Source organism: Uranotaenia lowii, unplaced genomic scaffold (genome assembly GCF_029784155.1).
Source record: "Uranotaenia lowii strain MFRU-FL unplaced genomic scaffold, ASM2978415v1 HiC_scaffold_48, whole genome shotgun sequence".
Lineage (NCBI taxonomy): Eukaryota > Metazoa > Arthropoda > Insecta > Diptera > Culicidae > Uranotaenia > Uranotaenia lowii.
In genome coordinates this window covers 32,397-58,724 of record NW_026598400.1, presented here as the reverse complement: position 1 = coordinate 58,724, position 26,328 = coordinate 32,397, and the positions used below count along the sequence as shown (strand labels likewise).

Genomic DNA, 26,328 nt, shown 5'->3' with positions numbered 1-26,328 from the left:
TTTTTAAAATTGCTAATAATAAAAAACAATATCACAGGTCCATAACATAAAAAGCTTTGGCTAATCAATTGGCGAAATACAGCTTTTGCTGTTGATTTGGTAATAAAATAAACTAAATCAGACGCTCTGTTGTGTTGTGAGCCTACTTGGTTGAATGATTCAACTGAATCAAAGCAATCGAAAGATTCCTTTTAATTCAACCACGGTAAATGAAAAGTTCGTTTAGCCTTTTTTCCCACTCTTCGTTTTTTTCATTCACATTATTATAAAATCACTCCAATATTAATATTTAAATTAAGCTAAACTTTTTTTCGCGTCCACGTTTTATTGAAAATTGGTATTGGTACGAGTTCATTAAACACGTCCGATTCACTCGAGATCAATATCTTTCGAATTGCAATTTTCCTTCAACAAAACGGCATGATTGAACTTTCTACTTAATAATAGCAAAAACAAAAACAAATTCGAATTTGACCGACCGATTTCTGGTTTTTCAGCAACGCAGATCAAGTGCTGGAAAAATCAGCAATAAGAAGAATGTTTGCTGGTTTTCCAACAAAAATTGGATAGCTTGACTTTTCCAGCATATAAAAATATAATGCTGGAAATCGAGGCAAAAATTTACCGTGCATATAGTCATGGAGGGTTGGAAAATAAACAACATTAGTCGTCCTTAAATTTCTCATCTGTTACGAATCAGAAATGGAATTCGAACTCCCAAAACTTTATTTTTATTTACTTTAACTCTTTTTTTTTTCAAAATAATCATCCACAGCCTAATGATGCCTAGTATTACTCTCATAAAGATATTAACAGCTCCTGTTGCTATCAATTTGCTGCTGGGACTTCATTTTGTTATTTAATAAAAATAACTGAAAGCATATTAACGCCAAGTTTTTCTTTTTTCAATAAATTAATAGCAAATGATGCCATCATTTTGCTGTTGATACCTTATTTTGGTCTCAGTTTGCCTTTGGTTTGGACATCAAAGTGTGCTCAGGAATTGATCTTGAATATCACAATATCAACACATATCAATATCAATAGTCTGTACACATGTGGATGCATAAATTTAAAAAAATAATTATTCGGTCGAATACTCAACTAAATATTAGGTTAGCCTAATATCCGGCCTAAGGGGTTTTGAGCGGTATTCGAGCGGTATTTGATCAACATGAAATTTTTGACGATAATCATCATTAACTAAGTCTGAAGTTAAAATATCTGAAAACTGTTTTCTACATTTTAAAGTCTATAAATTGAGTTTCAAATAGCCTAAATTTGGTTTGTAGTTGGAAATTTTTTAAAATATCTGTTTTTTTCGAAGACTCGCCTGATAAAATGATAGCATTTAGAAGCAAATGGGTTGTTTTAAATGAAATTTTAACTTATTTCCATTGTATAGGTATAGTAGCAGACCCGGTAAACTTCGTCTTACCATCTTAAACTTGGCGTCGATTTTCCATTTTTTCTTCGCTGTTTAATTTTAAAAAGCATCAAATGTTGAATTATTAATAGTCTCGCTTTCGTGACTATGTCCTAGGTTTTTTTTACATATCCCTCCTTACCGTTAACTCAAATTGTCCAGATTATTCTATCGAAATCAAACCTAAGAAATTTAACTCAATTTTACGGGTCTTTACATAAATTATCAAAAAAAATTACCTTCAATAAATCTTACATGCATCTATTAGAATACTTTTTATTTACATTTCTTTGTGTGGTAGTTTCCAATTCTCGATTGTGATCGACGTAATCGGGGATGTCTCGATAGAATAACTTTGGTTAGTCTGTCAAAATGGTCAGTCTGAAATTAATAAAATCAAGTCCTTCAAGTTAAATTTCAAGAACTATTTCATTTAGTTTATCTGGAGAATACAGATCACAACATTGGCGACGAGGCGAACTCTGGGCACGGTGTGCTACAAGAATTTCTTTGCTGAGTAAGTGATAAATATGGTACAATGATACACATGAATCTCAAAGCAGATTCAACCAAATAATATCAAAAAAGACATTTTAAAAGCCTCAAAGGAGAGCTTAAAATAGTCTCAAAGGAGACCTTAGCCTCAAAAGAGAGCTTAATATAGTCTCAAAGGAGACCTTAGCCTCAAAGGAGAGCTTAAAATAGTCTCAAAGGAGACCTTAGCCTCAAAAGAGAGCTTAATAAAGTCTCAAAGGAGACCTTAGCCTCAAAGGAGGGCTTAAAATAGTCTCAAAGGAGACCTTAGTCTCAAAGGAGAGCTTAATATAGTCTCAAAGGAGACCTTAGCCTCAGGGGAGAGCTTAATAAAGTCTCAAAGGAGACCTTAGCCTCAAAGGAGAGCTTGAAATAGTCTCAAAGGAGACCTTTGCCTCAAAGGAGAGCTCAGAGCAGCCTCAAAAGAGACGTTAAAAAAGGTTTCAAAGGAAACGGAGAAAGAAACTTAAAGTATGCGTAATAAAAGTTTCAAGATCATTGAGAATTTTTAAGGAGGTTCGAGTAGGAATGTCCTTTGAAACCAGGCAATTTAAAAAAAAATTAATTAAATCAACAACTTCTGCATCTACGGAAACCTGTCTACTCCATGACAGCTTCTGAGCAGCCTTAGCAACACGTTGAGGTATTCGTAACGTAAATGAAATCAACTGGATCATGCTTAATCTCGATATGAAGGATGTAAAGTAAATCCCAAAGGGAATATCACACAAAATGTCTCAAAGAAGAAAATAATGATTATCTCAAATATTGTAATGTCTTAAAGACAAGTTTTTCATAAATGTTGTTAAAAGAATTTTCTTTAATATTAATATTATTTAATAAAAATATATCATTTCAATAATTCTCAATTCCATGACAACCTGTTCGTATCATGACAACTAGCTTACGACCAAGATATGTTGCTTTTCATTAGCAACCATAATGTTTACCTAGCGACGAAACATAACAGTAATTATCGATTAAATTCTTCCAAGATGTAAAAACTGTGCTGTATTATATTTAGAAAATTTCATGCATTTTCAACCAACCATGCAACTTTAGATAGATAATCAAGGATGATTTGAGAAATCTGTCAATAATCATAAAGAAATAGGTAGTGATACACAATTTACAAGAAACTACTTTTCCAAACACAGTGACTATAATATCCAGTTTAAGCATCTTCGTCAATTCCAGGTCCCCAGAAGACGTTTAACTTAGTATGCATTCTAGGGTGGTGTCAAGATCGAAAACTGAACGTTCGTATTACATAAGCTGGACAACCAAAATCGTCGGCCTTCGGAAGACACGTTGTGATAAATCGGAGTGTGCTGATAACCATATAACCCAAAGATGCAATCTCGAAGAAATTTCCGAATGAGTTCATCAATAATGCTCAGTTTTGAATTTCTTAAAGTTAATCCGTATATGCTCTGTGGTAGAAAGAACGTACATATTTCCTGAGTATCTTATGGAGTATACTGCCACTTTTGACTTGACTACTCGCACACCTTCCTTATTTTACAGAGCCAGAATTTTTGATAGAAATCCGGAATCAGAGCTCATTGAATAATGGAAGATGATCGAAATTTGTTTACATGAAACAAACATCAAACCAAAGAGAGGGAACCAGCTTGAAATCGAAAATGAGGATGGAAACATTTTTATTCGACACAAATTCTAATCGGTGGCCGGATGACGGAGTGATAACAGCTGTGTGAAGTAATTCGTAAAAGTTTTTTAAGATCGGAACCAAGTTGAGATTCAAGATGAAGATAGGGATACGTTTTTACGGAACACTGCAAATCTTCAAAAGGTGTCAGATTATCCAGGTTGAACCTGTGGTCTCGCAGGGTCAGCAAATGCCATCAGATAAGCAAAGGCCATCAGATTGGCAAAGAACATCAGGATTGGTTAATCCATCCCACTGGTACCAAGACTTTGTCCTCAACTCATAGTTTTAGACATATTTTAATTTTTGTTAAAACAAAGGGAGATGGAGGGTTTTGGGATGAATAAACCAATAGGTTTAAAATAACAAAAAATAAAAATAAAAAAAAAACAAAGGGAGATGTGGTAGTTTCCAATTCTCGATTGTGATCGAAGTAATCGGGGATGTCTCGATAGAATAACTTTGGTTAGTCTGTCAAAATGGTCAGTCTGAAATTAATAAAATCAAGTCCTTCAAGTTAAATTTCAAGAACTATTTCATTTAAAGCATGGATCATCAGAAATCTGGACGCATTATTTATTATACCATAGCGCTCTTAGTTGTCGGATCTGGAATTTTTTGACAGTACTTTGTTCGGAAATGTTTCCTCTATCAGTGCTGAAAATTTCATTACGTTTCGTTTTGTTCCAAAAAAGTTACACGCGATAGAAGCCGCGAGACGAAAATTAATTTTGGACACCCACGTTCAAAAACCCGATGTGGACCCGATGGTTCAAAAATCGCGAAATCTGATTTGAGGAGGCTTCCTGACCAAAAATTTTACAAAGCCACTGTTCGGAGTGATGTCCTCAACAAGTTCAAATTCGTTTTTGCCAATAACTTTGCAGAAAAGTGTTTGATCTGGCACGATATTTGGAGCTGCGGCCGAAAGAACCCGGTTTTTTGTGAAAAACAAGACCATGGACTCCGAAATGTACAAGGAGGAGTGCCTGAAAAATGTTTTTTTCCTTTTGTTAGATCTCACAAAGAACCAGTAAAGTTTTTGCTAGATTTAGCTAGCTGCCACTACAGCGAAGAGGTACTACAGTGGTATCGGGCCAACTGGTGGATTTTGTCAAAAAGAACGTCAACCCACCCAACTACCCTCAATTCCGCCCTATCGAAAAATTTTGAGCAATTGTTAATCAGAAGATGAAGAAGAATGGTAGGACGACTCGGGATGCAACAGAGATGAAGAGATTGTGGAACAAAATGGCCGCTGAGTCCAAACTTAGATGAATAGTTCTCGACGAAAAGTACGAAATTTCACCAAAACAACTTCGGAATATTTTTTTATTATTTTTCCTTAAAATTGCAGTAAAAACCCTACAATTTTTTTTTTTTTTTTTTTTTATATTCTACAAATGGCTTAACCTCTAATACATAGCCGGCCAAGTGTTAAGTGGTAAATTGTAAATTACATGTCTATATTACAATTAATGAAAAAATCAGCAATATTTCTAAACATATTTAAATTTTTGGTTTTTAACATCAACTGTAGATCAGGTGCGATTCGTTTTTCCAGCAGAATAGAAAACGATTGTTTTTGAAAGGAGGAAAAAAATATGTTTAGATTTTTTGAAATTCAACCGAATTACAGCATTTTTATTTTTCTTTATCCTAAAGGACATATCTGCTAATTTAACCCATTGTTTTTAAAGAAAAAAAATTCCTGAACAGTGTTGAAGGTGATCTGCGATTTCATCTAAGATTATGTAATAGTTTCAAGATACAGTAACATTTAAATGGAATGCAAGTTTCAAAAAATTAAATAGATCGATGATTCATGGATGTCATCGATGATGATAGATGTTTCATGGTTAAAAGGCGTTTTGCCACTTGTTACACCGTGTGAAATGACAGGAGTTAATATTATATTCAACACTTTCAGGTCATAATAAAAACTTATCAAACAATTCTGCTTCTGCTATCAAACAAATTATGCTTCTGGAATATCAATCACGAAAAAAACTTTACAACAAAAATAGCGGATCTAAAGTCTCTTCTATATCTGTAGTCTAAATATGTAAAACAAAAACACATCTTTATGTTAAGTACATACATACTTGAACTCTGTGTGAACAAACAGTGAACTTGTAAACAGTTTTTTGGTGAACGATTGTTAAAAAAATTTGAGTTTATTTAGTCAGATTGTTTGTTTGGGCACAACCATTTATAAATGAAGAAATAATTTACACAATTTTTGTAAACGTTGAACGTTTGCACTTGTTTTAGTGTACCTTTTAACTGAAAATTCTTCTCATTTTATTGATAACTTTCAGTTATGCTTGCAAAAAATCAAAAAAAATCTTTGCATTCGGCCTTTAAATAAACATCCATCCTATATATTCCATTTTGAAGGACAGGCACTTGTTCAGCTCATGTGTCTGTTCAGCTTCATCGGATTTTGTTGTTGTTCTGTAAATTTAAAGGCGCTTGATACATCTTCAGTTATGCAGTTTCTAGGCATTTTGGAATATAAAAATGTATGTAGATCTTCCCACTTTCCATTTTCAAACGTCCGCAAAGAGTCATACCATTATTTCATATGCATCAGTACTAAATTCATATTTTCAGACAACAATTCCTTCTTTAATTAACACGAACTTAAAATGGTTTTACTTTTTTGAATCGTTTAAATGGTTTTGATTTGAACGGAGAAAATCAATCTGGGTCATATCTAGGCGTCATTCATTACCATGTGCTGTACAAATGAGCAAGGAATCAAAAAGAAAAAATCACATCTAGGCTTCATAGCGCCACCACGTACATCGAAAATATGCTTGGTTGAGGAATAGGCGCCCAAATGTTCCCACTAATCAGTATGCTATGCCATGGTTACTATCCTCTCACGACGTTTGCTCGCGACGCCTCGACCATAGAGACCAAAAACAAACCCCCCAAAGTAAAGCAAATCTCGAAAAAATGGATGCCATGACTTTAATTTCAATTAAATAATTACAAATTTAATTATTACGGATAATTAATGTGTCTTTGTGTTGTTTTTATTCGATATAAACCGATTCGCATGCCTACAGAATATTATAAAAATAATTTCATTTGAATCGGTTGGGTCAATTTGGAGGAGTAGTACTACAAACACCGTTACAAGAGAATTTTATATAATAGGTTTTCAGTGTTATTTTTATGATCATTCTGTGATAATTTTTGGATATAAAAAAACGGACATTTTCTTTGAGTAAGCCTGTATAGAACAAATGGCTAAAACCCTTATCAAATGGTTAAGTTTGAAGAAAACAGGAACACGGGAACCGTGGGAGGAAATAGGGAATTGCATGAAGGTAAAATTTCTTTGTTTTGAGGAGAAAAAAATTGAAAAACGTTCATAATTTTTGCCCCTCAACATACGCAGCAACATTGTCCATCTTTTGAGTATATTTGTTTTTAGAGAAAATGTTGAGAAATTTAATTGAATCCAAACAAAAAATTACTATCATTTATGTTCTAAGCACCTTCTGTGCTAAAAGGCAACAAAACAATAATTTTAAAGATGTTGAGATGCGTAAAAACCATAGTGATCAAAGTTACCCCGAAACATGAAACTTGTTACTGTAACGATCATTGAGTTATAGTTATAGCCACTGATGTCGTTTGAATATTCTGCTATCAATGATCACCCTTTATACTCCTTACCTCAGTAAGTATTTTAAAACTTTTAAGTGCTACAAAAAAGCAACCCTGACGTAACCGGCCAAACTTTCAGACCTTAATTCTATTTTCGGACATCATTTTCCAAAATATTCAAAAATGACCTTAAAAAGTGATCAATGTTCCCCCAATTTACGATATATCTCTAGTCACAATGCTGGATGCTATGAAAATCCATAATCAATAAGCCGGTCTAATAAAGGACGCAAGATTAACCAGATTATTGCACGAAACATATTTTCATAGGACTTGTGCCGCCAAAGTCGATGTCGGTGCTATAAAAGCATAACCAAAGTTCGATTCGCAAATAGGATATCGGCGCATTAGCTCCTCGCTCTGAAAGCTCGAGACAACGAGATATGAGAAAGAAAGAATACGCTCAAACATTCTCTCGCCACATTTTCCAACATACCATATCAGGGGAAAAATCAAACGAGAATTTTCCTAAATATATACATGTACTTCCCATACTCGCTCGCTCGCTGGTTCAGGAAAATATATGTGTAAATGATGTGGCAAAAGTAAAAGTCCTAGGTATTAGAAAATACGTGGAATGGATTACTGCAGGATAGGCAGTTTCAATTGATAGGGACAGAGTAATGTTTGCATTTCACATGGGTTTGTTGCATTTCTGCGTTTCGCTTCCATACCTAATGGAAAGGAGGATGTCCACAAAACAAAAGAAGACCGAAGAAAAATCACCGTCATTTTCCTGTGTCTGATTGAATGAGTGGAAAATGGAAATTTGTAGTTCGCCAGTGACGAGTACTCAGCACCGTTTGCCCGACTTTTTTTCATCAGTCTTGAGCTCGAAGGAAAATCTTCGGAACGGAAAAACCTATTGTCAAAAGAACTGTATAATAGTGTGCGTGTAATCTTATGATCATTTTTTTTTTCTTGTAATTTTCATGACCGTGCTGTGCTTTAGAAAGATATAATCTATGTAGAGCAAATAATGATTTTCATCTGTATTGTCGAATATTTTGGTTCTTAGATGTGAAAAAAAGTTTGATTAATGTACAGGAGCTCTTCGATGAAGTTTTTTCGAGAAAAAAAAAAACCGAACTTGACGCGATTGAAGTTCGAAAATAGTGCAAATGTAATTAGTTTAATTTATTTGAGCACTTTTTTTCGCTGTAGTTTATGAATGCGTGTACAAGAAAAACCCATCGTGTGCGGGGAGAGTGTGTATGTGTACGTGTGTGTGAGGTTCGAGAATTAAAAGTGACGAATTTCATTGCCATTGGGCCATCATTTGTGATGTGTGTTGTGCCTTCGTTTCCGCCTGTGCTACGATTAAAGTTGATCTGTACTTCGAATTCACTGCCGGATAGTTTCCACTGTTCTACAAAAGCATTGCAGTCATCAGCCAAATAAAATAAACCGCCCAGGGGAAAAGGGAAAAGCTTTTCTATCGACCGTGAATGAGCTCATCATTTTCGCGTGTGTTGCTTACTAGTGATCCCCTTAGTACACATTCATGTGTGCTCCAGAATTTCTTTTTTGGTTGAAATCGTTCTAGTGATACCTTCTGAAAGCTGGAAAAGGTTCAGAATAATACCCCATCCAAGTTTTTTTCATCATCGGTGGTGAAAATGTGCGAAATTATCGGGAAAAGCCAGACGGAAAAGAATGTTGCCCCGTGAATGAATCGAATATTTATTCTATATAAGCACTGGATGGGCTCAATAAGTGCAATATGATCCCTTCTGAGATTGAAGCAAGTGCAATTGATGTAAGCGGAAATTTTGCAGATCTAGTGATAACTACTTCAATCGCCCATTGTTTCGATGCAAAACGTAGTAACAATTATTGATAAGTTATGAATCGCACCGAAGTATTTTTCACCACGTACATTATTCTGACGTAGTTCAAGTCAGCTCATCTTCATTTTCTTAAAAGATACGGTACACGGTTCAGTTGGTTGAGCTGATATTTATTTATATATACCATTCCGTGTTCACATCATCATTGAGAAAAGCGTGAATTTTAGTTAAATCGTGTGCTGGTAGTGAAAGTCTTGGCCAACCGACCGGGAGAGAGAAAATCTGCTGGTGTAAATCTGGTTCAAACAAACAATGGTATGCGATACAGCATATTGAAGGCAAAGAAATCTCAGTGTTCAATGTAATCATACGAATATTCAACTCGACTTACAATCAATCGTTGTTCGCCCGTGCTTAGCAAGACCGTATTTGGAGCATTGATGAAATCCTTGAAAAAATCCGATTGCCATTTAAAATTGACAGTGACTCAAAAACCCATATCAAATCAATAAACATCACTGATACGTCAGCTGAAATCTGAGACTGAAAATCTGATTTTAAATCTAAAATTTCAATATAGAATTTGAAATCTGATCCGTAATTCTAAAGTTGAATCTGAAATTAAACATGATATCTGAGTCTTAATCCGCTCAAAAAAATTCAATTTTAAATATGGAATCTCAATCTGGAATCAGACGCCTAAAATCGAATTGTAAACTTGAATTTGAATCTAAAGCTGAAATCTGAATCTCAATCAGCAAATCTGAATTTGTCTGAAATCTTAATCTTAATCTAAAACCTGGAATCTAAATTTAAAGATAACATCGATCGGAAAAATGTTTAAAGTGTGTAATTTAATAATTATTTTTCAGCAAAACAAATATGAATCACCTAATCCATCTATTTTGTGAACGCGATAACATCGGAGAAGAAAATGTGACAAATTGAACAAAATAGCAAAAGGCTTCTCCTCATGATTGTATGAACAAAAAAATTTATGTGAAATGTGCTATCAACACCTGTGCTAAATCTCTAATGTGCTTCCCAGGATTCAAACTAGTGCGTATACTGTCCTATTCACATGAAGCTGCTGCAACTTCATTGTCATCAAAAACGTTGCAAGACCAAATACATCCGGTCGAAGAGAGAACTTTGATACCTTGTGATACTTGCTAGTCTGTTCCAAAACGACTAGCAATTCAAACTTGGATAAGAGAATGTCAATATGGCCAGTATTGGTCCAGATCAAGGAATATTGAATCCTGCGAGTTCTGATGGGCATCAGAAAATAAGTGGCGGTCGCTATGACTTTGAGGATGGCGGTACATTTTGCGGTGGATGGGAGGATAATAAAGCACATGGTCACGGTGTTTGTACAGGTCCTAAAAACCAGGGTGCATACTTCGGTGCCTGGCATTATGGTTTCGAAGTTTCTGGAATTTACACATGGCCAAGGTAAGTTCGCCGTAGAATTATAATTAGTCAGGGGAAGTAGGGGCCTTATGAGTACCTTAAGATAGACGTTCATTTAACAAAAATTTAAAAAATTATCAAATTATGACCTTTCAAGAATCTCTCATTATATAATGTTAAAATCACTAATCACCTACTTACATCGCCAGAACTTATGTTTGAGTATCGGAGAATAAATAATACAAGCATGTTATTATTCTTCTTGTCTTTTTTATGTTTTCAATTATTTGAACATGAAAATATCAAAATTATCAAAAACATAAACTGGTCGGGCCTACAGTGGAGCACATTACGCAGAGACGTCAGGAAAAAAGGGAAGAAAAAGTGTGAACCACCAGTACAATATACACTTCGAGGGGAAATGTGTTTGGAGCACGCTAAAAAGTGCTTCTTGTTGATAATAACATAGAAGTATCGTACATCCTTCAGCGGCTGCAAATGAGTTATTTTGTACACAGAATATTTAGAGCATGTTGGCGAGCTTTACACCATATGCAATATATTTCAACATTCCATACTTTAATCATATATTAAGGGAAGAATGCCACAGTGTGGTAAATTCCTGAAAAAAAAATCATACTTATAAGTATTTATTTTTTGTTTTGAATTTCTGTATACCCTACCCTCATTTCTGGTCTCGCCTTTACTCCCGCTGGGAAGTAAATAATAATAGACGAAAATAGCAGAACAAAAAACTATTTCAGTTCTATTACTAATTCGAAAGGGTACGATGTCATTCTCTTAAAAAACTGTTATTTAACACTAAACATACCGACACTTTGTATATACCTATTCATACCGCGAGCGGTCAAATGACGGCAAACACCGTTTTCGCTAAAACTTTCTTGTTTCTCAACCGATTTCTACCAAATTTATAGTTTTGAAAAGCTTATAATTCGACTCAAATATGTTTCTCAGACAATTTTCAGCTACAATCAATAACTTTAAAGTTATTTATAGTACAAGAAAAATTTTATGAAAAAACATGCTTCAGGACGAAGGTTGTAAATCAGTTATTAAGTGCTCGAAAAAAATTTCACTTAGTGCCTGAGAAAGCTGAAGTTAGAAGCTATATGTTGCACATATGGAAAAATTTTTTAAAAATTTTCTAAGATCATGGCCACAAAAAATGTAAAAAAGTTGTGTAAAACCCGTACTTTTCAATCAACCAACTGCCTAAGCTGTTCCTGTTACAGTAGAAAATTTTGAAAAAGTGAATTGAAAAGTAGACGTAATTTGTCACATTTTGGCATCTTTAGATTTTTAAAATACTAAATACATAATTTTTGACGGCTTTTCAAAGGTAGTTGTTTTGCGAACTTTTTATGAATCTGGATTTTCTGAGACAATCCCTACACCTAAATTCAGCTTTGCACTGGATTTTGAGTACGTTAACGTATAGTTTAGGCAATAAAACTATATGCAAAAGAAAGCAAATTTCATGCCGGTTCTAGTGATGTAACTGCATTGGCGGTGCAATGCTTTACAAAAATATAATAAATAAATTTCTGAAAGTAAAACCAGAAAATTTGAGCGAATGCTCGTTTATTTTTTCGTTTCCTTTCACCCGTCTTCGTTTGCAAAATAGCTTTGAGATATTACCACCCACTGCGCCCGTCTGCCAAGCAAGAATTTGTGGTGACTTCTCAAAATTTAGAAACTAGTTCACTGTTTTATTTATCATATTTTTGCCAAGCATTTCACCGCCAATGCAGTTACACCACTAGAACCGGTATGAAATTTGCTTTCTTTCGCATATAGTTTTATTGCCTAAACCTTACGTTAACGTACTCAAAATCCAGTGCAAAGCTGAGCTTAGGTGTAGGAATTGTCTTAGAAAATCCAAATTCATAAAAAGTTCGAAAAACGGCTACCTTTGAAAAGTCGTCATAACTTATGTACTTCGTATTTCAAAAATCTAAAGATGCCAAAATGTGACAAATTACGTCTACTTTTCAATTCACTTTTCCAAAATTTTCTACTGTAACAGGAACAGCTTTGGCGGTTGATTGATTGAAAAGTACGGGTTTTACACAACTTTTTTACATTTTTTGTGGCCATGATCTTAGAAAATTTTTAAATTTTTTTTCCATATGTGCAACATATAGCTTCTAACTTCAGCTTTCTCAGGCACTAAGTGAAATTTTTTTCGAGCTCTTGATAACTGATTTACAACCTTTTTCCTGAAGCATGTTTTTTCATAAAATTTTTCTTGTACTGTAAATAACTTTAAAGTTATTGATTATAGCTGAAAATTGTCTGAGAAACATATTTGAGTCGAATTATAAGCTTTTCAAAACTATAAATTTGGTAGAAATCGGTTGAGAAACAAGGGAGTTTTAGCGAAAACGGTGTTTGCCGTCATTTGACCGCTCGCGGTATGAATAGGTATACCACATACGTTATTCGAAAACCGTAACACTTAAAAAAAATTTAAAAACGCAAAAATACTTGCATTTCAAAAACAAAAAAAAGTCCTGTCGTTAAATTTGCGAAAAAACAATTATATAAGGCGTAATCATCGTTTAAAGTTCAAAAACCGTCATTTGACCGCCTCCGGTACGTTTAGTGTTAATTGTATCGAAACTATCAACGCAATATAATCATGTTGAATTTGTGTTGAATAAAATACTATATAAAAACGAATTGGAGGATTGAAAATTGCCGGTAGCAGAAAAAAACATCAGCTCTATAACAGTTTCTGTGTATGGTTTTAACGCGCAAATATGGCCTAAACCGATACGATCAAGTAAGTCATCTACAAAGCAATCACATTGGATGTTCCATGAAAAGTTTCCATGCATTCAGATTCTGCATGTTTGCATGTTATGCGTAAGCTTGGTTCGACTCGTTATCTCCCCGCACTATTTGAAAAGCTCACTTGCGCCCAAGGAAGTCGTTTGAGCAATTAAATATGTTGTGCTTACTTATGGGACCGTTTTGTACGCTAACTCTCTTTTTGTGAGAGGTGTTGTCAACTACAATTGATTATCCCCTATTACTCCCAAATGATAAGCGTATACAATCACAAGCCATTTTTTTAATAGAATGTGTGATCTAATGGAAACGGTCCCAGAATTAGCAAACACGTTGGATTCATACTTTAACTAATTAGTTAAAGGGAATAAAATAGAATAGGATTAAAATAAGCAAACGTGAATGACAAAAGTTTATGTCGGAAATATATAATAAATGAATAGAATATTGTATTCTTACTCTACTGGAACAATAAAAAAAACTTTTGCTACACCCATAGAAGAGGTTGCAAAAATCCAATGCCTATTTAGCAAATCTCTGTGCCGATAATGCGCTGAAATGTGCACTGTGCCGAAGACGGTATGTTTGAAAAACCGTAACTGGCATAAGGACTCGGCTCCCAACCAAAATGATGACCACACATTCAAGCGAAACGAGAAAAACATTTTATGGGATTTCCTTCCTATTGGATAATTCATCCCAGAAACAAGAAAATTAAAATTAAAACCACAGCGCTGTAGTGAGAATCGAACTCAAATCACCAATTGTATCGTCTTGCCAGTCACTATTTTTGAACATCAGCAAGCATAGAGATCAAGATTTTTTTTATCATTTACCGTAAATGCAAAGATTAATTGTTGTTTTCAAACAACATAAACTAAAATAAAATTATTTATTTCCAAAATGCGTGTATATTTTTGGATCAATCGAACACAAAAGTTGAGCTGTAGCTAACAGGAAAATCAGAGTTTATCATTTACAAAAAAGTAGTTCTTGGAAAGCCTCTGTTTTGTTATTACACAACTTAACCCTCATCAAATTTTATATTTGTAGCTCTTACAATCACTTTTTTGTCCTCTATGAAAAATGTTCAGTTGAAATTTTCAAAATCGTGTTAGAATTAATCAACCATTTCGAAAGATATTTGCAACTTTGACGCGTACCAACATAAAAATATTGGAAAAACCACCTCAACCCAACCTTATATTTTATTTACATAGTATTCCGTCTCACGACATAACTTGACGAACATAATTCCTAAAATTCACTCGGTTCATAGCAACCGTTCTCCAATTTCTCGGGCACCCCACGTTCGCCAGATCACGCTCCACTTGGTCTAACCACCTCGCTCGTTGCGCCCCCGCTCGTCTTGTTCCTACCGGATTCGTAGCGAACACCTGTTTTGCAGGACAGTCGTCCGGCATTCTCGCAACATGTCCCGCCCAGCGTATCCGGCCAGCCTTCACCACCTTCTGGATACTGGGTTCGCCGTAGAGGCGCGCGAGCTCGTGGTTCATCCTTCGCCTCCACACTCCGTTCTCCTGTACGCCGCCAAAGATGGTTCTTAACACTCGTCGCACGAATACTCCGAGTGTACGCAGGTCCTCCTCGAGCAATATCCATGTCTCGTGCCCGTAGAGAACAACCGGTCTAATGAGCGTCATATACAGGTTACACTTCGTGCGAGGGCTAAGTCTTCTCGACCGCAGTTGCTTGTGGAGTCCATAGTAGGCACGACTTCCGCTGATAATTCGCCTCCGGATCTCACGGCTGGTGTCATTGTCTGCGGTCACCAGTGAGCCGAGATAGACAAAGTCTTCGACTATCTCCAGCTCGTCGCCGTCGATCGTGACCTTGTTATTACTGGACAAGCGGGTTCGGTCGGTCTCGGATCCGCAGGCCAGCATGTACTTCGTCTTGGACGTATTAATCATCAACCCAATCCTTCCTGCTTCGCGTTTCAGTTTGCGGTAGATCTCCTCCACCGCCGCAGATGATCTGCCGACTATATCAATGTCATCGGCAAAGCAGATAAGTTGACTGGATCTGTTGAAAATCGTGCCCCGCATTTCGCCCACCGCTCGTCGAATAACACCTTCTAGCGCCACGTTGAACATCATGCAGGATAGACCGTCACCTTGTCGAAGCCCCCTGCGCGATTCGAATGAACTCGACAATTCACCCGAAATCCGCACACAGCACTGCGTTCCATCCATCGTCGCCTTGATCAGTCTGATCAGCTTCCCGGAAAAGCCTCTCGTCCATGATTTTCCATAGCTCGTTACGGTCGATCGTGTCGTATGCGGCTTTGAAGTCGATGAATAGATGATGCGTAGGGACTTGAGATGATGCGTAGGGACTTGGTGTTCACGGCATTTTTGGAGGATTTGCCGCAATGTGAATATCTGGTCCGTCGTAGACCGTCCCTCCATGAAGCCGGCCTGATGACTTCCCACGAATCTGTTTGCTTGTGGCGTTAGGCGGCGGAGTAAGATTCGGGATAACACTTTGTAGGCGGCATTGAGGACAGTGATCGCTCGGTAGTTCTCACAGTCCAATTTGTCGCCCTTCTTGTAGATGGGGCATATTACCCCCTCCTTCCACTCCTCCGGTAGCTGTTCTATGTCCCAGATCCGGATTATCAACCGGTGTAGGCAATCGGCCAACCTGTCCGGGCCCATTTTGATGAGTTCAGCTGCGATGCCATCCTTCCCAGCCGACTTGTTTCTATTCAGCTGGCGAATGGCTTCCTTAACTTCACTCATCGTTGGGAGTGGCTCGTCTTCGTCGTTGGCTACGCCGGCGATGTACCTTCCCCCACCGTCTTGATCTCCTGCATGTGCGCCGTTCAGGTGTTCATCGAAGTGCAGCTTCCACCTTTTGATCACCTCACGATTGTCCGTCAGGATACCCCCGTCCTTATCCCGGCACATTTCGGCTTGCGGCACGAAGCCTTTGCGGGATGCGTTGAGTTTCTGATAGAACTTTCGTGTTTCTTGGGAACGATGCAGCTGCTCCAGCTCCTCGAGCTCCTCCTCCTCCAGGCGGCGCTTTTTCTCCTGGAAAAGTCGGACTCGCTGCCTCTTCCGCTGTCGGTGATTTTCCACATTTCGACGGGTGCCTCTTTGCACTACTGCCGCCCGCGCGGCATTTTCTTCGTCCATCACCCTCCTACACTCCTCGTCGAACCAGTCGTTCCGTCGAGATCGCTCCACATAACCGATGACGTTCTCCGCCGCACTGTTGATGGCTGTTTTGATGGTATCCCAACAGTCCTCGAGAGGGGCTTCGTCAAGCTCGCCCTCTGCCGGCAGCGCTGCTTCGACCGATTGCGCGTAGTCTGCCGCGACCTCAGGTTGCTTCAGTCGCGCGATGTTTAACCGAGGCGGGCGCCGGTTTCGCTTGTTGTTCACTACGGAGAGTTTTGGGCGCATCTTCACCATCACCAGATAATGGTCCGACTCGATGTTGGCGCCCCGACAGGATCTGACGTCGATGATGTCCGAAAAGTGCCGGCTGTCGATCAAAACGTGGTCGATCTGTGATTGCGTTTGGTACGGTGATCTCCAGGTGTACTTGTGTGGGAGGCGGTGCTGAAAAAAGGTACTACGTACGGCCATTCGTTTGGAGGCGGCGAAATCAATAAGTCTGAGGCCGTTTTCGTTGGTCAGCTGGTGCGCGCTGAACCTTCTAATCTCCTCCTGGCCGACCTGAGCATTGAAATCCCCGATGACGATCTTGATATCATGTTTTGGGCAACGGTCGTATTCACGCTCCAGCTGCGCGTAAAATTCGTCTTTGTCGTCACCGGTACTTCCGAGGTGAGGGCTGTGCACGTTGATGATGCTGATGTTGAAGAACCGGCCCTTGATTCTCAACCGGCACATTCGTGAGTTGATCGGCCACCACCCGATCACGCGCTTTTGCATCTTTCCCATCACTATAAAAGCTGTTCCAAGCTCGTGTGTGTTGCCGCAGCTCTGGTAGATGGCACGACCATCTGGATACGTTCGTACCGTGGAGCCCTTCCAGCATACCTCCTGCAGCGCTACGATGTCGAATTTGCGGCTCTTCAATTCGTTGGAGAGCACGTGGGTACTGCCCACAAAATTTAGGGATCGGCAGTTCCATGTTCCAAGTTTCCAATCGCTAGTCCCTTTTCGTCGCGTGGGTCTTTGCCGATTTCCATCCGAAATTTGTTGTTCGTTGTTCGTTGCTTATGTTTTTTGTAGTCACAGGCTCGCAAGGCCCGCAGCTAACCCCACTATCTCGCAGGAGGACCGTCGTGATGTTGCTGTTTTGGGTCCCGAACACCACCAGGACGTTGTTGCACTCCGCACGCCGCCCCTAACATGGAGAACAGACGCGTACGAAGCCCCCTAACTCATTCTGCATGCGACCAAAGCATCCACCGGGGTTGGGTACCCGATCTCCGCTAAGGTTGCTCGCACCCCAGCTAGTACCACGGGGAGGTAGAGAATCGGAGTTGCAGACAAGAGGTGATATGACCACTACCCGAGGGTTGGGTGTATGGGGTCTCGAGTTGCACATTGTCTACTTCACTAGCCTACCCAACCCAACCTTATTTGTTTGAATTGAAAACGATAATTTGATGTATACCTCAGAAGAATTCCAAATTGCCCGGTTTCATACGCGTTCCTCCGAATTTTCAAAAAAAAGGGAAAAGCCCGGTCCGATCCGGTTGCCCGAGGATAAAGGCCCGATTTTCTCAGGGTTATATAACTTTTTTATGAAATTTCATATTTTTATATTATTTAAGGAAAAGAATTCGCATGTATTTTATTGGAATTGTGAGATAAGATTCAAATGCCGCTTATATGCCTCGGTAAAAACATTTTTTCGTGTGTTTATTTTTCCTTTTATGGAAAATACCTAGATCTTAGCTGGATTTTCCCGGATGTTATCTGGTTTTGAGATTAAAATTTAAAAACCCAATGTCCGGATTTTCTGGGCCTGGATACGTACAGAAACAAATCTGGAAAGCTTACTCGATAAGTAACGGGTTCAAAAGTGAACAGATTCATAAAATAATAAATACAGAATCCGAAATTATGGATTGAGAATTACAAATTAAAATTTGGCTGCTTTTCAAACTCGAATCAGCATTGAGAATGAATGAACATTTCAATTCTGAAATTATATTTGAAAACTTAATCACAGGTTAAATACTTGTAATCTATAACTAAATTGACTTCTACACGCCGAAGCAGTTTTTTTAAATTGAACTGTATGTATTTAAAAAAAAGTAAACCTCTAAGTCTTTGAACACATTTTAAATTTAAAGTGTGATGCCTGCAGCGAAGATTTATCAAAAGCTCCCAAAGTTAGGTAATAAAGGTAGGTTCTTATAAAACTTGGGTTCGAAACATTAAAAGTATCCTTGAACTGATCTTGCCAGTTTAAATGTACTGTTTCTTTATTATTTGTTACGAATTTTCGACGAAAGCTACAAAATCACAACATTACAGATTTATGCTGCTCAAACCACAAATTTATTTTCCAGTTATCTAAACTTTAGCAAGCATAGATGAATAATCTACAATGTATTGAATTTCATCCTTCATTCGTCAGGACACTCAATACTGAAGAATCACAAGTGACATAAAATGAGATTTTAGAATTTTTTAGAATGTCATGAATTTGGAATGACATATGTAACCAGTTATCAGATTTAAATTTTTGGTTACATTAATAACAGTTGAATTGAACCTCATACTTCTGGATTTTGGAAAATATTAGCTGATATTGGCTAAATGTCAAGCAAAAACCTGATAATCTTACTTTAATTAATCCTCCTTATCGGTGAAAAGTGTTGTCCTTTTTGTGTTTTTAGTAGGGACATCTAAAGGTTTCCGTAAAACGTATGTTCATTATTCATATATTTCTTATTTTTCTTCAATTAAATAAAAACAATAAATCTCTAATGTGGCAAATTCTAGAACTTTGAAAATTTGATGTTTTTGGCTCTTCTGACTTTTAAGGTGGCCGACCTCTGGGTTAGGGTCTATCTATATGACCCGAACTGTACCTTCTCGATGCGATATCTCAGGAACGGTTAAAGCTAGAAACATTAAATTTTATGACTTTTCCTAAAATGACGAGCTATACAATTTCTCATTTAAGATTTTCGAATAGGGTCACCAGATTCACCCAGCAAAAACAAACTACAAAAGCCGATTAGGTTAAAATCAAAACTACCGAACCGGTTTTTATAAACAGTTCCATGTTGAAATCGTCCAAATGTCTGCTATCAGATGCTTTTCAAAAAAATGTTTTTTTAGATTTCAATGATCTTCAGAAAACGATCTTAAAGCTAAAAAATGGGTGTTGTTTTGCATCAAAGATAACTCATTTTGTTGAAGTCGTATTGAAAACTTGTGCTTGATATGAATTTAGATAGATTGAAAGCTCATATTGAAACAATAAAAGTGCTTGGTTTTACAGACCACAGCTTGTTATTTGAAAATTTCATTAAAAAAATTAAATGATTTTATAACTGTACTAGCTGACCCGGTGTGCTTTGCTACACCTTTTTTCAACATAATTTAGAAAGAAATACTTAAAAAAGAGAGCAGCAACTGAAGTTTCTAATTCAGTACCAAGACGTTTTAATAGTATTTTCTTAGAATTGATCTCTTAATTTGGTTTCCAAGATATGAAACTTTAACTCTGTTTATAAAAGCTTCATAGAGTTTCTAATTATTCCAATATGTATGTTTTAATGATATGGACTTCCGGCCCTTACCTTCTTGCAATGCAAGAAGTGCTCACGAACTACTAAAATCGTTTTTAGTATCTTAATGACGTAACATTTCGCTTTATTTAACTGATAAGTTTTTAAATTATGCCAACTATAATATGAATAAAGACTTGCCTCCTTCTTAACGACTTTACCCAGAAATAAGGGCTCTTCCTTTTTCTTGATAAGTTTTCGATTTATGCCTACAAACTTGTATGGAAACCCTGAACTTTTCAAGCTATACAACGCAATTTATATGGAGCTCCCTTTGTCCCTCTATTCTTCACATTGCAATGCAGACAGGTTTGTAACAATCATAGAAACATACCCCTATACTTTCCCCTATTAAAAATGATGTTGATACCATGTACTAAACTTGTAGACATGACAAATTACAACTTGAAGTTATGCCAAACACACTTGCCATTGTATAAAATCTGGCGATTTTTCATACTGCAAATTACTTTATTTTATTCGTTTTAGCAAAAAGTGTAATGCCAAGTGTAGTGCCAAATTTATGTGAATAAACTGTAACTTATTGAATCATGGAAGAGAATGGCTTTTAAAGGAGAAAAAATATTTTTTAATTTTGTTGTTCGGCTGTATCATAGCAATTTTTTGGTGCTCAGGGTCCTTTTAAGACTTTTCAAGATTTCAACTCACTGACCTTAACGGTTCATTGACAATCGATTGAAAAGTAGATTTTCAAAAATTGAATGGGTCAAAAAAAAAAAACTTTTCATGCCTCAACGGTGAAACGATTTTATTCTAAATATTTACATGTAAACAAAACATAGTAATGATGATTTTCCGCCAAGAAAGGTACATCGGGGCAAAAGCAAACGGATTTTACTATATATGAACTTTCAATGTAAGAAAAAAATTCAAATCATTTAAATCAGTTCTCAACAAGCTCTTGATGAAAGTTAAATATTCAAAAATATTGCATAATTTTAAAAAAAGCAGACGTCTTTTATAACCATGTGCTGTACAAATCAGCTAGGAATCAAGAAGAAACTAAAATCACATCTAGGCTTCATAGCGCCACCACGTGCATCGGAAATATGCTTGGTTGAGAAATACGCGCCCAAATGTTTCCATTAATCAGTACGCTATGGCATGGTTACTATCCTCTCGCGACGTATGTTCACGACGCCTCGACCATGGCTAAGGGGTATAAGTAAATTACTTGGTGGCAAAGGGGTCTGCACTTATACCCCTTTGGCTCCAAACAAAAAGTAATTTTCAGTAAGCAAGATTTTTTCAACGAAAACATGAGAAAATAGTGAAATAAAACTATGATTAAAATAGTATATGATGTTTGACAGTCAAGGATTTGTTCTAGATGGTTAACTCGATTTTTTCCATTTTGTCACTTATACCCCTTTGGCTCTAAGGACCTCAAATATGAATCTAAAATCTGAATTAAAAATCCTAACCTTCATTCTAAAACTGAATACTTAATATGAAACCTGAATCTGATATCTGAATAAGGATCTGAAATTTGAAATCTAAATCAAAATATGAATCTGAAATCTGAATGTGTAATCTGAATGTGAAATCTGAATCTGAAATCTGAATCATGATCTGAATCTGAAATCTGAATCTGAAATCAGAAATCTGAATCTGAAATCTGAATCTGAAATCTGAATCTGAAATCTGAATCTGAAATCTGAATCTGAAATCTGAATCTGAAATCTGAATCTGAAATCTGAATCTGAAATCTGAATCTGAAATCTGAATCTGAAATCTGAATCTGAAATCTGAATCTGAAATCTGAATCTGAATCTGAAATCTGAATCTGAAATCTGAATCTGAAATCTGAATCTGAAATCTGAATCTGAAATCTGAATCTGAAATCTGAATCTGAAATCTGAATCTGAAATCTGAATCTGAAATCTGAATCTGAAATCTGAATCTGAAATCTGAATCTGAAATCTGAATCTGAAATCTGAATCTGAAATCTGAATCTGAAATCTGAATCTGAAATCTGAATCTGAATCTGAAATCTGAATCTGAAATCTGAATCTGAAATCTGAATCTGAAATCTGAATCTGAAATCTGAATCTGAAATCTGAATCTGAAATCTGAATCTGAAATCTGAATCTGAAATCTGAATCTGAAATCTGAATCTGAAATCTGAATCTGAAATCTGAATCTGAAATCTGAATCTGAAATCTGAATCTGAAATCTGAATCTGAAATCTGAATCTGAAATCTGAAATCTGAATCTGAAATCTGAATCTGAAATCTGAATCTGAAATCTGAATCTGAAATCTGAATCTTTTTTTTTTTTTAAAGATAAGTTAACCACCGTTAATTAATTTTGTAAATTTATTTTTCGGCATATCGGTGAAAAGTAGTTATGAAATTGATAAAGATGGATAGAGAAGTGAGAAGAAAATTAACAGATGTTGAAGAGAGCGAAAGAGCATTTTTGCGAGGAAACTTATTAACGTACACCATACTTTACCCTGCAACATTTCATTATTTAGGAGAAGTAGTACCGGGATAGAGGTGGCACTACCTTAACCTATACAATGAAATCTGGTTGGTCCGAAGTCTACATGTGGTGAACACGTATACTCCGGACGGGCAAAATATGGCGTACGTTAAGCTCCAGAAAGCTTCCCTATTGCGCGCAATGGTTCTATCGATGCGCTAGCCGTGTTGATATTTCGTTATCACGGCATGAATGCACTGTATGAGTGCTAATCATTAGGGTCAACGGTCCAATTTGGCTAAGCCCGAATTATTTTGAACCATTGATTTGATTTGATTTTTAAAGCCTATTATTATGATTTTTTTTTTTAAGATAAGTTAACCACCGTTAATTAATTTTGTAAATTTATTTTTCGGCATATCGGTGAAAAGTAGTTATGAACTAGTAGACTTCGGACCAACCAGATTTCATTGTATAGGTTAAGGTAGTGCCACCTCTATCCCGGTACTACTTCTCCTAAATAATGAAATGTTGCAGGGTAAAGTATGGTGTACGTTAATAAGTTTCCTCGCAAAAATGCTCTTTCGCTCTCTTCAACATCTGTTAATTTTCTTCTCACTTCTCTATCCATCTTTATCAATTTCATAACTACTTTTCACCGATATGCCGAAAAATAAATTTACGAAATCTGAATCTGAAATCTGAATCTGAAATCTGAATCTGAAATCTGAATCTGAAATCTGAATCTGAAATCTGAATCTGAAATCTGAAATCTGAATCTGAAATCTGAATCTGAAATCTGAATCTGAAATCTGAATCTGAAATCTGAATCTGAAATCTGAATCTGAAATCTGAATCTGAAATCTGAATCTGAAATCTGAATCTGAAATCTGAATCTGAAATCTGAATCTGAAATCTGAATCTGAAATCTGAATCTGAAATCTGAATCTGAAATCTGAATCTGAAATCTGAATCTGAAATCTGAATCTGAAATCTGAATCTGAAATCTGAATCTGAAATCTGAATCTGAAATCTGAATCTGAAATCTGAATCTGAAATCTGAATCTGAAATCTGAATCTGAAATCTGAATCTGAAATCTGAATCTGAAATCTGAATCTGAAATCTGAATCTGAAATCTGAATCTGAAATCTGAATCTGAAATCTGAATCTGAAATCTGAATCTGAAATCTGAATCTGAAATCTGAATCTGAAATCTGAAATCTGAATCTGAAATCTGAATCTGAAATCTGAATCTGAATCTGAAATCTGAATCTGAAATCTGAATCTGAAATCTGAATCTGAATCTGAAATCTGAATCTGAAATCTGAATCTGGAATCTGAATCTGAAATCTGAATCGTTAATCTGAATCTAAATTCTAAACTCTGAAATTTGAAAACAGATTTTTCAAACTTTTTACATTCATGAATACTGATCCTGAAATTTAATTTCGCGGATATTGATGGTTTGCTTCAGTTCTGAACCTAACATGGAATGAAAAAGAATAAACAATCTCTTACAAGCCCAACCGTAGTTGGGCGGTTTGCATTTTATTCAGTAAAACTGGACCGTTAAGTGAAACTGTAACTCTGCCTCATTCTTTTTACCTAGTCATCCGCGCGCTAAAAGACACCCGACACCCTCTATCGTCGAGCGACGACCGAACACCACACGCAAGCAATGCACCATATCAATATTCCATCCCATCCTTACACGGCTTGGCTACTTGCCTTAGGCTGCCGAACGCATCAGACGAACATTCAATTGAACGTTCAAAAGTGAACATTCATTTGAATGTTCAAACGACCCTATCTCGATAGAGTCGTTCGAACTTATCTCCGATATATTCAAACGAACGGATCCTTCGGTTGACGTCGTCTTAAAATCAGGAGGCGAACGGTTCGCAAAGCATCGGTATGAACTTAAGAGATGCAGTCATTCGAACCAATCGTGCCACAGCGTCGTTGCGATGCGTTCATTTGCAATCAAAAGTCGGCGTGCTATGTTCTCAAGCCGACGCTTCCGAAGATGAAGTTAGTTTGATGTGGTCGGGAAAAAGTCAAACGCTGCATACAAAATGATGCGATGCTTTGCACCTCTGCCATGGAGACGAAAAACAAACCGCCCAAAGGAAAGAGAATCTCGAAAAAAATGGATGCCATGACTTCTATTTGATTGAAATTATCAATTACAAATTTAATTATTACGGACAATTGATGCGACTGATGTTTTTATTCGATATAAACCGGTTCGCATGCCTACAGAATATTCTAAAAATAATTACATTTGAATCGTTTGGGCCATTTCAGAGGAGTAGTATTACTACACACACCGTTACAAGAGAATTTTATGTAATAGATTTTCATTAGGGCCAAAGAATTTTAATGAAAAAGTTGTCGTTCTGATCAATTACATTCAATTCCGACCGATAGTGATAAATTAATAATGAAGAGACTGATAAGGCGACCAATTCTAGTATTAAATCATATAATTTCAACATATTGAGGAGCAAATCTGTTGTATATTCACTTTTACTTTACGCTTTTTGTTACCCTGAGCATAACTACTCTGAAATGTTAAATTTAATTTTTAAATTAAATTATAAGAAATCTAATACAACACTTCAAATAACTCAAGAATTAGAAATCTGCACAGTTCATCAATTTTTTGTGGAAATACGGCTCGTCGAATTTCTGGACTATCTTGTTGTACGTCTTTCGCGGTTTTTTATTTGATAAAATATCATTAAAAAATCAAATTTAGTTAGTTTTAATAATTTTTTATGTTTTTATGGATTAAATAATTCATCGTTTCATTCATAACTATAACCTAGTTATTTCATAGACATTTTCATAAATATAACCCAGTTATTCAGTAAAAAAAACAATGGGTTTTAAGAAGAAAATCAATGATTTCTCATTTTTTGTTATATTTGCATTCATGGCATAACATCGGAAACCAAAAACTTTTTTTTTTTCTTGAAATGAATCTTTAAATCAGCCAAAGTTTAGCTGACATAGTGAAATTTAATTATTTCAACAAGGATGGTCACGACCTTGTTAAAAACGTCATCTTGTTTTTGACCATTTTGTCTTTCGACTCAATTTTCAGACACCAACAGAATATTTTTTTTTCTTTGCGAATAGATAGTGAACATATAGGGTGGTATGAAAAAAACTTAGTAATTGCTTTTGCTAAACTGAATCGAGCAGTCGAGCAGTCGCTTAAAGCAATTGCTTCGGTTGTTATGAATAAAGTTTTTTTTGACAGCTGTTTTCTCAGTCAGGAGCTTTTACTTTTAGAACAAGCTAGTTTGGTATGAATAAAGCTCAAATCTGAAGCAATTGCTCGACAAATCTCATAGCAATTGCTTTATTTTCTAAGCATGCTCGGTAGCAGACTTTTCCTATAAAAAATTCTTTAATAACGTCATGAACTTATCAAATTAGCAATATTTCACTTCAAAACAATTCAAAAAGGTATTTTCAACATGGATAAAGAAAAGTCGAAGTGATAACCCAACTTTTTTCATATTCATGTCGTTGTATAAAATCATTCGTGTAAGATGACAATAAACAAATCAATTAGTAAATATTTCAAATTAAAAAAAATCCGGCTATAGTGGAAGAAGTCCCAATTGACTCAAAGTAAGAAATAAATTGTAATAATTTAAAACATTATACAGATCTCTCATTTTTATATAATTTTTTATAATCCTAAGATTAAAAAAAATCTAAATTCAAATGCGCGCCTATTGCATATTTTTTTTATACATCGGATTATCCCGATCC

General features: G+C 36.2%; 1 protein-coding gene across 10 annotated transcripts in view; it reads left to right on the top strand.

The window, feature by feature from the left end:
* The first annotated feature begins 7,853 nt into the window (after positions 1-7,853).
* The window catches only part of LOC129760165 (junctophilin-1-like), a 48,556-nt gene continuing 30,081 nt past the window's right edge, over positions 7,854-26,328 (top strand). Inside the window, exons 1-2 of one of the 10 annotated variants that reach the window (XM_055757763.1) lie at positions 7,854-7,874; positions 9,979-10,561. In XM_055757763.1, the coding sequence (XP_055613738.1) occupies positions 10,332-10,561 (230 nt within the window). In that variant the 5' untranslated portion in view covers positions 7,854-7,874; positions 9,979-10,331. Of the gene's footprint in view, positions 7,959-8,070; positions 8,206-8,323; positions 8,440-8,510; positions 9,076-9,268; positions 9,422-9,978; positions 10,562-26,328 lie in introns of those variants that run through there. The other 9 variants (XM_055757756.1, XM_055757761.1, XM_055757758.1 and 6 more) reach the window with 9 other exon arrangements.